This window comes from Parus major, chromosome 1, assembly GCF_001522545.3.
Source record: "Parus major isolate Abel chromosome 1, Parus_major1.1, whole genome shotgun sequence".
NCBI lineage: Eukaryota > Metazoa > Chordata > Aves > Passeriformes > Paridae > Parus > Parus major.
Window position 1 is genome coordinate 94,568,775 of NC_031768.1, and position 12,169 is coordinate 94,580,943.

Below are 12,169 nucleotides of genomic sequence, written 5' to 3' on the forward strand. Positions count from 1 at the left end.
GTCGATTCCAGGTCTGGTCTCTTGCTCGCTACAGACACAGAAATGATCTTCAGATACCCACTCAGCCTTGCCACAGCAGTGCAAGCAGCAGCAGCAGCTCACAGCCCCATCAATGTCTGTATTTAGGGCCACACGTGCCCTTTCCTGCCAGTACCTTGTGACTCAAAGCCACAGTCAAGTGTTGTGCCATGGTTGCAACCAACACAACACTCCCTGAGCCTCAGTAGCTCAATGGCTCTAGAGCAGTAGCAAAATGCCAAAATATCCAATTCACTAAACCACTCCTTACATTTCCTTGGAAGTTGAAAAACCAGCAGGAAATGCAGGCAGAGCATGAGCCAAGACTCGTCTTCGAATTCAAAACTCAGGATGACAAGTCCTGGATAAGTCTTCAATGCAAGCAGCTATAAATACTAATTACTAATTTTTCTAGTATGAAGGAATAAAGTTCACACTATGCTATCAATATTCAGTCCTAACTCCAAGCTTTCCTAAAAGTTCAGTAATTTTTGCAAATAAGTATTTTCTTACAGTCTTCACTGTTTTTGTTTTTTATATATAACAAAATATATAAGCTCTCATCATTCACATGACTGGCCCTGTGAATTATAATTCCCATTCTTACTTACAGTTAGTCTGTAAGCCAATGATTAACATGCCTGCTTATCAAGCTTGAACTTTAGTTCTCATCCAAAAAGATAAAAAATTCTGTATGCTAACAAATCCACATCAGTAAGAAGACACAAAATTATGTTTCTGCCATATTGGAATAGTTCAAAAGGAACAGGAAGAATTTTCAAAATAAAAAATACACATAGAGTCAAACAGGAACTCTATGACAAATTCTTTTTTTCACTGGTCCCTTCAAAACTGACTTTTCAAGTGATAGAAAAGAGCATATGTTCAAACATCATAATCATGTCATTAGTATGGCAAATGTTTTAAAGTGCATTAATAAACCACAGATACTTTTCAAAGTAGGTTAAAATTATGTGAAATGATGGCAAGGAAAAGGAAAAAAATTAAAATATCTTTTTACCCTCTAATGTTCCTTGGCTTGTAAGGTCAGGAGAAGTAGATTTCAGCTTTGGCCTCTGAGTAACTGAGATTAAACCAGAAAACTCCCTTCAGAAATAGAGGTGAACTTTTTTTTTAAAGCTTTGTCAGTACAGAACTGTGTGAATAAAGTCCACATTATACACAGCTTTTTTACATAACTTTTTGCATTCATTACAAGGTTATTCCACTTCAAAATCAGGGAGGCTTAGTTGATTTAGTGTAGTATACAGACAGTTAAGCTTTTAGTGAACTAAGCCTATAGAGTAGAAAATTAGGAAAAGTAATTGAGAAGCTTAAGAATTAAGTATCTCATCATTTACATAAATTTCTGACCATCCTGCTGAAATGCTTGGCATTGCCTCTATCAGTAAAATAATTTAAATGTTTGGACTAAATTTTACAATACAGCTTTTCTTATTTAAGTATTGTGAAATGATAGAAATTAGGATGGAATCACTGTTTACCCATCACTGTCCTCGTGGTTTTCAGGAAGGGAAAAGGTGTGGGCTCCAGAACTGGCCTCGGGAGAGCTAAGATTAGAGATGGAAACTATCTTGAGATGTTATGGCAGTCTCTTCATGCATATGAAAGCATTATTTAATCACACCCAAATAAGTCAATATTTAAATTCTGGTTTCTCATGGATACTCCTTCTACCAAATAAATCCTACATCAATTTATAGTCACTTGATACTGCCACAAACCCCACAGTCACTAGCCAAACACTGTTCCAACTGCACTATAGTAATGTTAAAGAGCTGCTTTTTAACTGCACTAAATGACACATTCCAAAATCCTTTTTCAGGCATGAAATATTGTCCAACTATAAATTCCAAACTAGATAATGAATAAATATCCAGAACTTTTGTTTGCATCAAAGATACTGCCCAGATTATATTTAATCTGAAAAACTACTAACTAGCACTGATTATTATTTACTTCATCACACTTAAAAATATGAACATTGGGTCAAAACTAATATATGTTTGGAAAAAAAAGGAGGAACAATTGGTTCTCCACTGAAAAATGCATAAAGGTGAATTTAAAAAAATGCATGAAGGTGAACTTAATAAGGATTTCCATCAAGAGTTGGGCACACTGGTAGAAGAAAACCTACTTGTGCTTTCTTAACCAAAATCAGTAAGAATCTCTAATAGAATAGTTGATTAATATACAAGTTTCTATTCTGAACAGGTATGAAGTACTTTGAACAGACAGAATCTCATATTGACACTGGAAGACAAGGATAAGCAACAAGAAGAGTCACATTTACTGCACTTTACTCAATTAGCAAATAAATATGCAAATGACAACTGTGAATGCAAAGATCAGAATAAGAGTCCCTTCTCTTGTCTAAGAACATATTATTGAAAAAGAAAAATGTTTCTTATAAAAGCATAGAGCGAATTCCTAACACAAACAGATGATAGTCAAACAGTTTATCTAAGAAAAGGGAATCCAAGTTTGAAAACTGTCACCACACTTGCAAGAACACAGTACAGAAAAAGTAGAAGAGCACAAATCTGATGGACCAACAAAGACAACATTTCAAACATGGAGTTCTTGTTCTGAAATAACTCTGTTAGACTCCTCCAGTTTTAGCAAATAAAATCTTTCAAAAATACATCAAAAGTTTGTAGAGTAAATTGATGGGTGGGTGGATGCAAAGAGTTTCAGAAATTTATCCCTTTACGTCTGACTACACACTTCCCTGTGGCACAGGGCTACTTACTGTCCTCTGAGTCTTCATTTTGTTTGCTGAAAAATGGGAATAATAAAGAGTTTCACTGATACATTTTCTGAATGTTTTCTCCTTGCCTACCACTGGTTTAAAGAAGTGTTCAACACAGCTGTTAAGATGGCAAATATAAAAGGAAATAACTACTTGTTAGTGTACAGGGGGATACTATAGAACAATTACAAATATCTCTAGAGGTCTGCAGTAGAAGACAAGGTTCAGAGTGTACCAAGAGAAAAAAATGAGAGTTCCTGTGTTCAGCATTAGATTTGTCCTATAGGGGAAGAAAATATGAAAGAAAGTGGCTTGATCATTTAGGAAACATGCAGAAAGCTGACAAACCTTTATCTGCCTAAATAATTTTCCCCCTAGATATATCTAGACTATCAGGTCTCAAGCTGTTTTTTTTAAAAAGACTCCTAACCTGGACTTGTGTTTGCAATGTTCTGTGCTACCTTAAATCTCCATCCTCTTTAATGAGAAATACATTTGAATATTCTATGCAACCTCTGGATTTACAACTTGAGCACACATTAAGCTGCTTTCAACCCACAGCTGAACATGAACAACATTTACAGAAAATAAATCCTTGAAGAGAATTTCCTGCACACCTCACTCTCTGTCCCCAACATTGGAACTGACCAGGATGATGTCTTAAACACCAATAACCACAGAAATACACTTTAGTAATAACAAAGTAAACAGAAAATAAAAAAGGCTATGACTTGAAGTAATACAACAGCTATCTGTATCATGATACAGTGCATATAGTAGAGAAATTAAAGTTTGGTTATAAGGCCCACAGTTACTCATGGTAAAATTATATTCCATTAAGTAATACATAATTGGTCAATGGCAATCATGGGTAATACTACCAAATAGTACTGTAAAAGTGAACTCAGAATTTGGAAAGAAGACAATAATTCAGTATTTTAAACATCATAGATACTGCCTTAAACAAAAATAGTACCTGATGCAGAATTTTTATCTTGCAGCTGCTCTTATTCCCAAAGTAAGGAACATCAACATCTCCCCAAAAGCATCCTGGGAACCCTTCTGATAATTCCAGAACACTCAGTTTGCAAGAAATTTCAATACCAGTCTGAGCTGATGGTATTTCCATGACTCCAGATGCTTTAGAGGGGAATTGTGAAACTGTCTGTGATTCATTAAGAGCTGCACAGAAAATCTGGATTTAAAGTGCCAAGGAATCTGACTGTTGCTGGGATAGCAAACACACAAGCTGTGCTGCTCAAGATGATGTCACTGCAAACACAAACATGGTACTGGACACTTCAAAGTCCTTTCTGTATTATGTGAATAAGAAGACATGCAGCCCTACATGGTGACAGGAACATCCAGTATCTGATGCTAGACAGAGCTCCTGTGAGTCTTCTTCTTTACTTTCTGGAGTTTAAAGGTTTCTGATTACACCAACAGAAAGAAGAAATTCATACAAGTTGGTGCAAAAGATCAGTCTTTCAGCACCAAAAATGCTTTCTAGCTGCTGATCAAGAAGTGACAGACACAAAACTGTCCTTTAACAGGCTGGCCATTTAGACTTAGAAGAAAATTTGTTCACAGCAGAAAAAAGGCAGCAAGTGGAAATGTGATGAAAGTTGAACCTAAACTACTTTTTGCTGCAAGGGAGTTTTGGCAACAAAATTGAAATAAACTTTGGAGGAAATTGTTATTATTGAATGGACATTAAATATTTCTTCTTGCAGGGACACTAAATGAAACAGAACCTTGAGCACTGATAATATTGCATTTGTTCAGTGTCCCATTTTGTAAGGTATTGGTAAGTTAGCTTATTTTATGAATTGAGGAAGTAGAAGAAGCCTAAAGGATAAATGTTGACAAGGAAGAACAGGAAAACTATATAGATTATTACATATTATTAAGTGCAATTAATTTAAATGTCAATAAAATACCATCAATCCACCACTTCAATTCCATGGGGGTCTGGTATAACAAGTTTCAAGGGGTGTTTGGAAGCATCAGATCTACCATGGAAGTGTCTGGTCAAGAGCAATTTGTTGCAAATATTTTCCTTAATTACAATGTTGTGCCTTTTATTTACAAAGTTCTACTCAAGCAGTACAGCAATACAGGTGGCATTGCACATTTTTGTTTCTGTTAGTCTTGTGCCTATGCAGTCTCTCTTTCTCACAGCAAAATGTCTAATTTAATCACTGCTTTAAATATATTTTAATTAAAGTATTTAAGGGTCTATTCTCCACCATTTTGTACCCTATATGTTCATTGCAATTGTTACTGCTGTTTCTATGCAACTTACTTAACAGTTTCAACTTAGAATGGTTTCATTCAGGGATTTAAACAAAACTTAAATTACCTTTCACTCTACCCCTCTGCAGCATTGCAACTTAAAAAGTGAACTCAGCTTTATGGAATAAGATGTGCTTATTAACACCACACTCAGTAATACAGACTTGTATATATACCAGGAATATAGGCCAAAATTAGAAGAGGATATTTGATATTTCATGCAAAATTTCCTAAATTAACCTGTTATTTGAGAGAGCAACTTAATTATGACAATTCTGAAGTTATATTGAGTCAAACTTAACTAACAATATACCAATTTTTTGATTAAATTCTGGGGCAATTTCTATCCGAAGGTACATTTTTCAAGTATTACCAGGTGCAGCTGATGGCATTTCTCGGATGCCAGACGTTTCAGATCCTGAAGAAATGTGCTGACTTTCATCAAAAGCTGAAAGAAAATCTGGAGTTAAAATTAGAACTGGCTTCAGATCCCACAGTATTTGGCCAGTAGTTAGCCATTGGGCAGTTCAAGACAACATTGATGTGAGATCAAGCAAGGTGACAGCAGCTGTAAAGATCAACTGAGAAATGAGGTGTTAGATGAACACTGAAGCTGGTGAGAAATGAAGGAGGGCCAATTCCAGTAGCTCATGTGAGGCACTCTTCTTCCCAGTGGCCTCTTTTAAAAAGCACTTACTCTTTGAAAGAAAACTGCAGCGACCAGAAGAAACCTAGAGGCAACAAAAGCTAGCAGAGATCTGTTTGTGGATTGTTATTCAGACACCGTGGGGAATTATTTTCCAGCTTAGATCACACAGAAATGGCTGAGTTGAGCAGGGGTGGGGGTGGAGTGTGGGGAGAAAGCCCAGCATCAAGCAGTCTTCGAAGCAACGTGTCTGAATGAACCTTGGCACTCTCCACAGCTGCTGGAAGGGATGGCAAGCAGTGGAAAAGCTAATGGAATTATAAGCTATTTACCCATCACGCTCCCTCTGGTTTCCATGGAGGGATGAGAAGTGCTTTTCAGGCCCGATCCCTGGGTAGCTAAGATCAAATATGAAAATAATCTTGAAGCAGTAAGTTAAATCAGCCTTTAGAAACGGTGATCTTCAGTCCTTAGCAAGGGACAAAAACTTATTTTAGATTTATTGTATACACACTTCTAATTGATATTTGTGGTAGCCTACTCCATTTTTGTCTCATGGGGTAATTTTCTTTTCTGGATATGTAACATTTAATCATAGGCATTAGCTATTAGGCCAGCTGTCTGCATCTGATTTTAAAATTCTATCCAATAGCAACAGCTGACAGCAAACTTCTCCCTACACTTTAGTTTGGATGTGCCAGACAAGTTTTTTAAACAAGGAGTTGCAAATGCCCAACATTATTTTGATACAGTATGCACACAATTTTCACATAGGTGGTATCAAAATATTTTCCTACAAATTCATATTTTGGCTAAGAATCAGATTCTCCCTGCAACTGCACAAAGCTACTTTGATAGAAGCCGGACTGTTGAGACAGACCATCCTTTGCCAGAAAATGGCTTAAAAATACTTTTATGTTTTTCTGACAATACATGAATACAAACACAAATGCAAAAACAAAATAAAAATCAGATTCTATCAGCCCTAACCATTTCCATTAGAGAAATTATGCAGCCTAGAGCATGAAAGAAACATTTCTATGAGTAGCATTATATGAAAAAATGAAGAGTGGGTACTCTTAATGTTAAGAACACTCATGATTTATTAAAGTGTAAGGCCAAGTAATAAGTAATCTAAGCATCCCAGTTCTTTAGATCAAGAGAGAAGGCTGTGGTAACTCAGTGAGAACAATCCTGCAGACAGCAGCAAAGTCATGCCTGATAAACTGCTAAAAGTTTTCTGTCTAGTGAAGATAGAAATGACCTTGGATAGATAGAGTTCTCAACTTCAAAAGAAAACAAAAATCTTGTTTTCATGCAGAGGCAAGATAACTGTCAGCACCACCCACCAAGTATTAGTACAGCTGTGTTGTGTTTGTGTTCAGTGTGAATTCTGCAATTGATAAAAGCTTTTCTAAATTTATCTGTAAAGAGAAGCTAAAAGAACACTGACCAAACTGTAACCAAATAAGACTAGAGAAAACACAAATAGTGTATATATGCTGCAACTAGCTAATCTTCAGATGACAAACCATGTCAATGTTCATTTTCCCAATTGCATTTGATTGGTCCCCAGAAAGAGAGTGATGTTTGATGCATTGATGTAATAAAATGTCACTTGTTAAATCATGCTAGCATGAACAGAACCAAGGATGAGAACCTCACAGCAACCTTCTACTATTTTTTATGACTATACTTTGGGAAAATCTCACACTTAAATACAAATGCAAAAATCGTGCATAAAACCTATATTCTTCATGAATACATGGAGGGAAATAATAAATTATTAGCAGAAGTAACAGTAAAAATAGCTCTTAGGACCAAAATTCTGTACTGCAGCAGCCTTTTAAATATTAGAGACTACCTAAAAAAGTTATAACAGGAAACCAAATTCTAACCAATGAATCTCTTTAAAAGGTGTCTACTAGATAAACATTTCCCCTGCAAAAGTTACCTGTTATGCTGATATCACAAAATTCATCAAAGCCTGTGGGTTTCCACTTAAGTGCTAAATTCTACCCCACTGACCACATCAGAACCCTTCACTAATACAATACTAGCCTGAAGGAGCTAGGTGGTATCAAGATCACCTACTTGAGGTTAAAACTGCCAATTATACACTGCTAATTATTACAAATAACGTGAAGCCATAATGGACAAATGAAAGAGTGCTGGAGGCAACATTAAAAATACAGACTATATAAAGACATTATAATCCTACCAATTGAATATCAAGAAAAATCATACCACTTCAATATCAAGAAAAATGAAATAAATGCCATTTACCAGTCTCTTGCTCGGACATTTTTGCAGATGTAGTAGTTTGGGGAGTCGAGGTAACATGAAGAAAGTCATGTGAGGCTGGAAAAAATGGTGGCTTATTATTTAAAAAATACATGAACCATCACACCATGGCATCACCTGCAACCATGGACTCAATGGTTTATACTAAAAACAATAAAAAATGGAAAACTATATTCTGCAAAATTAGAAGAATTTTAAAAAGAAAGAGGTTAATAGGCAGAGATGTGTAAAACCACACAAATATATTGCAAAAAATCAAACAGAATGACACAAGGAATATAGGAATATGTAAAGAAATTCCCATGTGCTTAGAAGGAATGCAAGATTGAAAAAGTACAGGAACACTGGCCAAGAGGAGTCAAGGAGAAAGCAAATTTATGAGATGAAGATACTGGAAGAAACCCAATTTAAAAATTTGGCAAAAATAAAAGAACATAAAAAGTGATTCAGACAACATCACCAGGCAGGGAAACAGAAATTAATATCCTTAGCCCAGCCAAATTTATATGCCTTGTTATAAGTATCTGATTTCTCCAGTGTAAAAAACAAGAAAGCTCAGAAATTTACTTCAAGTAATGCAAAGTAGGGAATGTAAATTCCCTGGAAAAGATCCTGAAGTGTGTGAAATATCTCAGTTGATATGAAAGCAAGACTGCTCCAGAAAAAAAGTGCCAAGGCACTTGATATTAGTAATTTCATTTTTAACTTGCACTCTGCTTCAGATTTTAGGCACACCAGCCTGCTCACGTTTATTACCCCATGAGCCACAAAATACTGCAAGGACACAGGACTGGTTTTGCACACCTGTCAGCGTGAAAGAAGCTGTTGCCACAAACACCTCCACCACTTTTGCCAAGTGCCATAGCCAATGCCTGAACTAAATATGGTTTGCACGTATGGCCCCATTTATATTTACATTGAAGGTTTAGCCCAATACAGGCCCAAGAGAAGTAACAGGTTGGCTAAAAGCACAATATCTCTTGAGACACTGCTGCCTTGCATAGTTGTCAGATCTGCAAGAAATATTGTTAGTACCAGAGGCTGCCAGTGTCTTAAACCATGAAGAAACATCCCCATATTCACCAAAAGCAGAAATGAGGTATCGATTTAGAAAAACATAACATAGCCTCAAAAGCAGCAGCAGGGCAGAGCATTCTCACTTCCAGGTGAGGGAAATGTAAAGGCATGGGCAGAAGAAAACCAGCTGCCTTGAAAGTCAGTGGAGAGGCCACCACGAGACACAGCCTTGTCCAAGGAATGCCCAGAGGGGGGATGAACTACTGTGGTGTGTTCTTGTGCCAGCCCAGCCGAGTTTAACTCTTAGGAACACTGCTGTGTTTGAATGCATCAGAAAAAGCACAAAGAAGCAGGGGAATGGAGCTGAAGGCCAGGTGCAACAACGTGGTCTCTCTGCAGAGTGTCACATGCTTCCTGCAGAAAATGCTCATCAGCCGTGGGAAAAGCGTGGGATCAAACAACAGAATTGCAGAACCAGTGTGGCCAGTGCTCTGGCAAGCCAAGCTGCACCAACAAGTCTTCATCCTCTCCATGGAAGGTGACAAGACAAGGATGTGCGGTGGTTTGGGGTGGGAGGTGTGATGGGAAGTGAAAGAGATGGGAGACAATGGGAAAAGGAGGCTGTTGCTAGTTACCCATCACAGTTTGTTGAGTTGCCGGGGAGGAAGGAGTGCTGGACTTCGGCCTTGGTCTTCGAGGAGCTAAGATCAAACACAGAAAGCACCTTCAGGTCCTCACACAGGCTGCTGCCACACAGCTCACATGGAGACAGAGCTAGAAAGAGAGGACGTGGCCCTGCATGGGCCAGGCTACCCCGTCACGGCTTCACTGCCCATGGTGGCACCACGCTGCCTTTCAGCTGGCACTGGCAGCCAAGGCACGAGAGGAAACCTCAAAATGCTTCCCCAGGAAATTTACAGGCAGAAGAGTTTTTAGTAAGGAGCCAGAAGGGTCCAGCCACATCACTGACCCACTCTTTGGGAACACCAGCACATCTGAACAGGCTCATCACTGCAGAGCAGAGCATTGCCAAAGGAAGCAGTGAAGGAGGGAATCTCGGGCTATTTACCCTTCCTTGTGGTTTCCCGTGAAGCAGGCGAGGTCGATTCCAGGTCTGGTCTCTTGCTCGCTACAGACACAGAAATGATCTTCAGATACCCACTCAGCCTTGCCACAGCAGTGCAAGCAGCAGCAGCTCACAGCCCCATCAATGTCTGTATTTAGGGCCACACGTGCCCTTTCCTGCCAGTACCTTGTGACTCAAAGCCACAGTCAAGTGTTGTGCCATGGTTGCAACCAGCACAACACTCCCTGAGCCTCAGTAGCTCAATGGCTCTAGAGCAGCAGAAAAATGCCAAAATATCCAATTCACCAAACCACTCTTTACATTTCCCTGACAGATTCTAACAGTTCTTGCAGATATAACATGGCAACTAAGAATCACACCTATGTATTTAGAATTCAAGATCTGATCTCACTTTTCCCTCTAATCAATAAAACCCTTCATTCTATGGGCCAGAAATTACTGTCCTTGGCACTAATAAAACACATTGCAGAGAATTTATCCCTCTGTAGCTACATGCTTGCAAGCACATGAAAAAAGTAAAATTTTCCACAGAATTCTAGCATACCTTCCAACTTACACTTGTACAACTCAACATCTCTTTGTACACTAAAGAACAAGTCCCTTTACTGATCTTCTCATCCTCTGCTATCCTAATTTTACACAGGGAGAATGACCAACATAATATATAAACCAGTGTCAAATCTGGACTATGTGCACTCACTACCACTGTGCATGTTTGCCCATTGTCTTGGGCTTGGTTTCAGGTTTAAGGGAGACAAGATTTGTTACAGTTAACAAACATGCCCTTGGATGAGGCTGGTGGCAATAAGGAAAGGGTGCTGAGGGATTCCTCTGGGATATTTTGATATTCCCAATCTTTGGAAATGAAAATCCACCTGTTCAGGTAGGTCTCTTTGACTTACCCTTTTCTAGCAACATTCAATGACTCACTAACCAAAGTGTTTGCACCTCCTTAAGAACAGTAGATAAATCTTTTTTCTGCCTGTGGAGGAGCTTTTCCAATGTGTAAAAGGAGTTTAACACATTAACACATATTTAACCATTCGTAACAACGGGCCTCTACACACACACATATATATATATATATGTATGTATATAGACACCCATATATACAAACTATCCTTCACAAGAAAACCCAGACAAGCTAATTTTACCAACACAAAAAAAAAGTAATGTTATCGTTGTAATATTTTATTTCCAATGTCTCAAACGTTGCAGCAGATGCAACTAATTCCTCTCTCTCCAGCTTTATACAGAGAAAGTCAGATTAAATCCTCCATTTAGCAAAGCATTACAGTGTCTTTTGAGAGACTGCCTGGATGTGAGGAGAACTAGAGAGAAGACAGAGAAGATATTACCAGCTGAGATTGGTGGCACTTCTGGCATGCCAGATGTTGTGAATCTTGAAGAAAGAGGCTTCCTTTCACCTAAATCTGGAAAGATAATCTTGTGTTAAAAGGCTTAATTGCCTCAGAGCTACCTGAATAACTAAGGACTTGGGGAACAGATGTTGCAATGTTAAAATGGAAGCAAAGGGAAAATTGCTTGCAAGTCAGCTGGGCATTACTCTGTCTCATGGACTGTTAGGCTGTTGTGAAAGTCAATGTGGAAACCAGGCAACCTAATTATTCATAGCAATGAGAATTCATATTATTACCTAACAATCTTAGCACATAATGCATGGCAGAAAGTAAGAAAACACCTCTGGATCCAGAAAGTGGTCAGGGGGCCAGCCTTTTTATGGAAACATTACACAGAAATAAGGGTAAGTTTTTTATTCCCTCTCACAATTAAGTTTGCTCAGAACAGGAAAAAAGCCCCCAAAACTAAGAAAGGCAGGTCCACAGCTGGGTGTGTTGATAATGAGAAAACCAAACACAACCAGCTAAAGAGAACTCTCCTCTTTGCCTCTGATCCTCCATCTACAAAGATGAATAATGAGTGCAGATCAGAATCTAGTTCAGTAATCACACAATAAGCTCTGTAGTATTATAGGCATGGATATTTCCAAATCATTACTATCTCTAGC

The 12,169-nt window shown here is 38.1% G+C and overlaps 1 protein-coding gene across 23 annotated transcripts in view; it reads right to left on the reverse strand.

Annotated features, from left to right (window-relative positions):
- ABI3BP (ABI family member 3 binding protein) overlaps positions 1–12,169 on the reverse strand; it is a 135,277-nt gene that overhangs the window by 60,945 nt on the left and 62,163 nt on the right. For 18 of the 23 annotated variants that reach the window (XM_015624788.2, XM_015624912.2, XM_015624863.2 and 15 more), the window contains 8 exons: positions 11,499–11,573; positions 10,123–10,182; positions 9,689–9,754; positions 8,019–8,093; positions 6,065–6,130; positions 5,460–5,534; positions 1,524–1,589; positions 1,040–1,102 (listed from right to left, as the gene is read on the reverse strand). In XM_015624788.2, coding sequence (XP_015480274.1) covers positions 1,040–1,102; positions 1,524–1,589; positions 5,460–5,534; positions 6,065–6,130; positions 8,019–8,093; positions 9,689–9,754; positions 10,123–10,182; positions 11,499–11,573 — 546 coding nt within the window. The remainder of the gene's footprint in view (positions 1–1,039; positions 1,103–1,523; positions 1,590–5,459; positions 5,535–6,064; positions 6,131–8,018; positions 8,094–9,688; positions 9,755–10,122; positions 10,183–11,498; positions 11,574–12,169) is intronic. The other 5 variants (XM_015624804.2, XM_015624980.2, XM_015624883.2 and 2 more) reach the window with 5 other exon arrangements.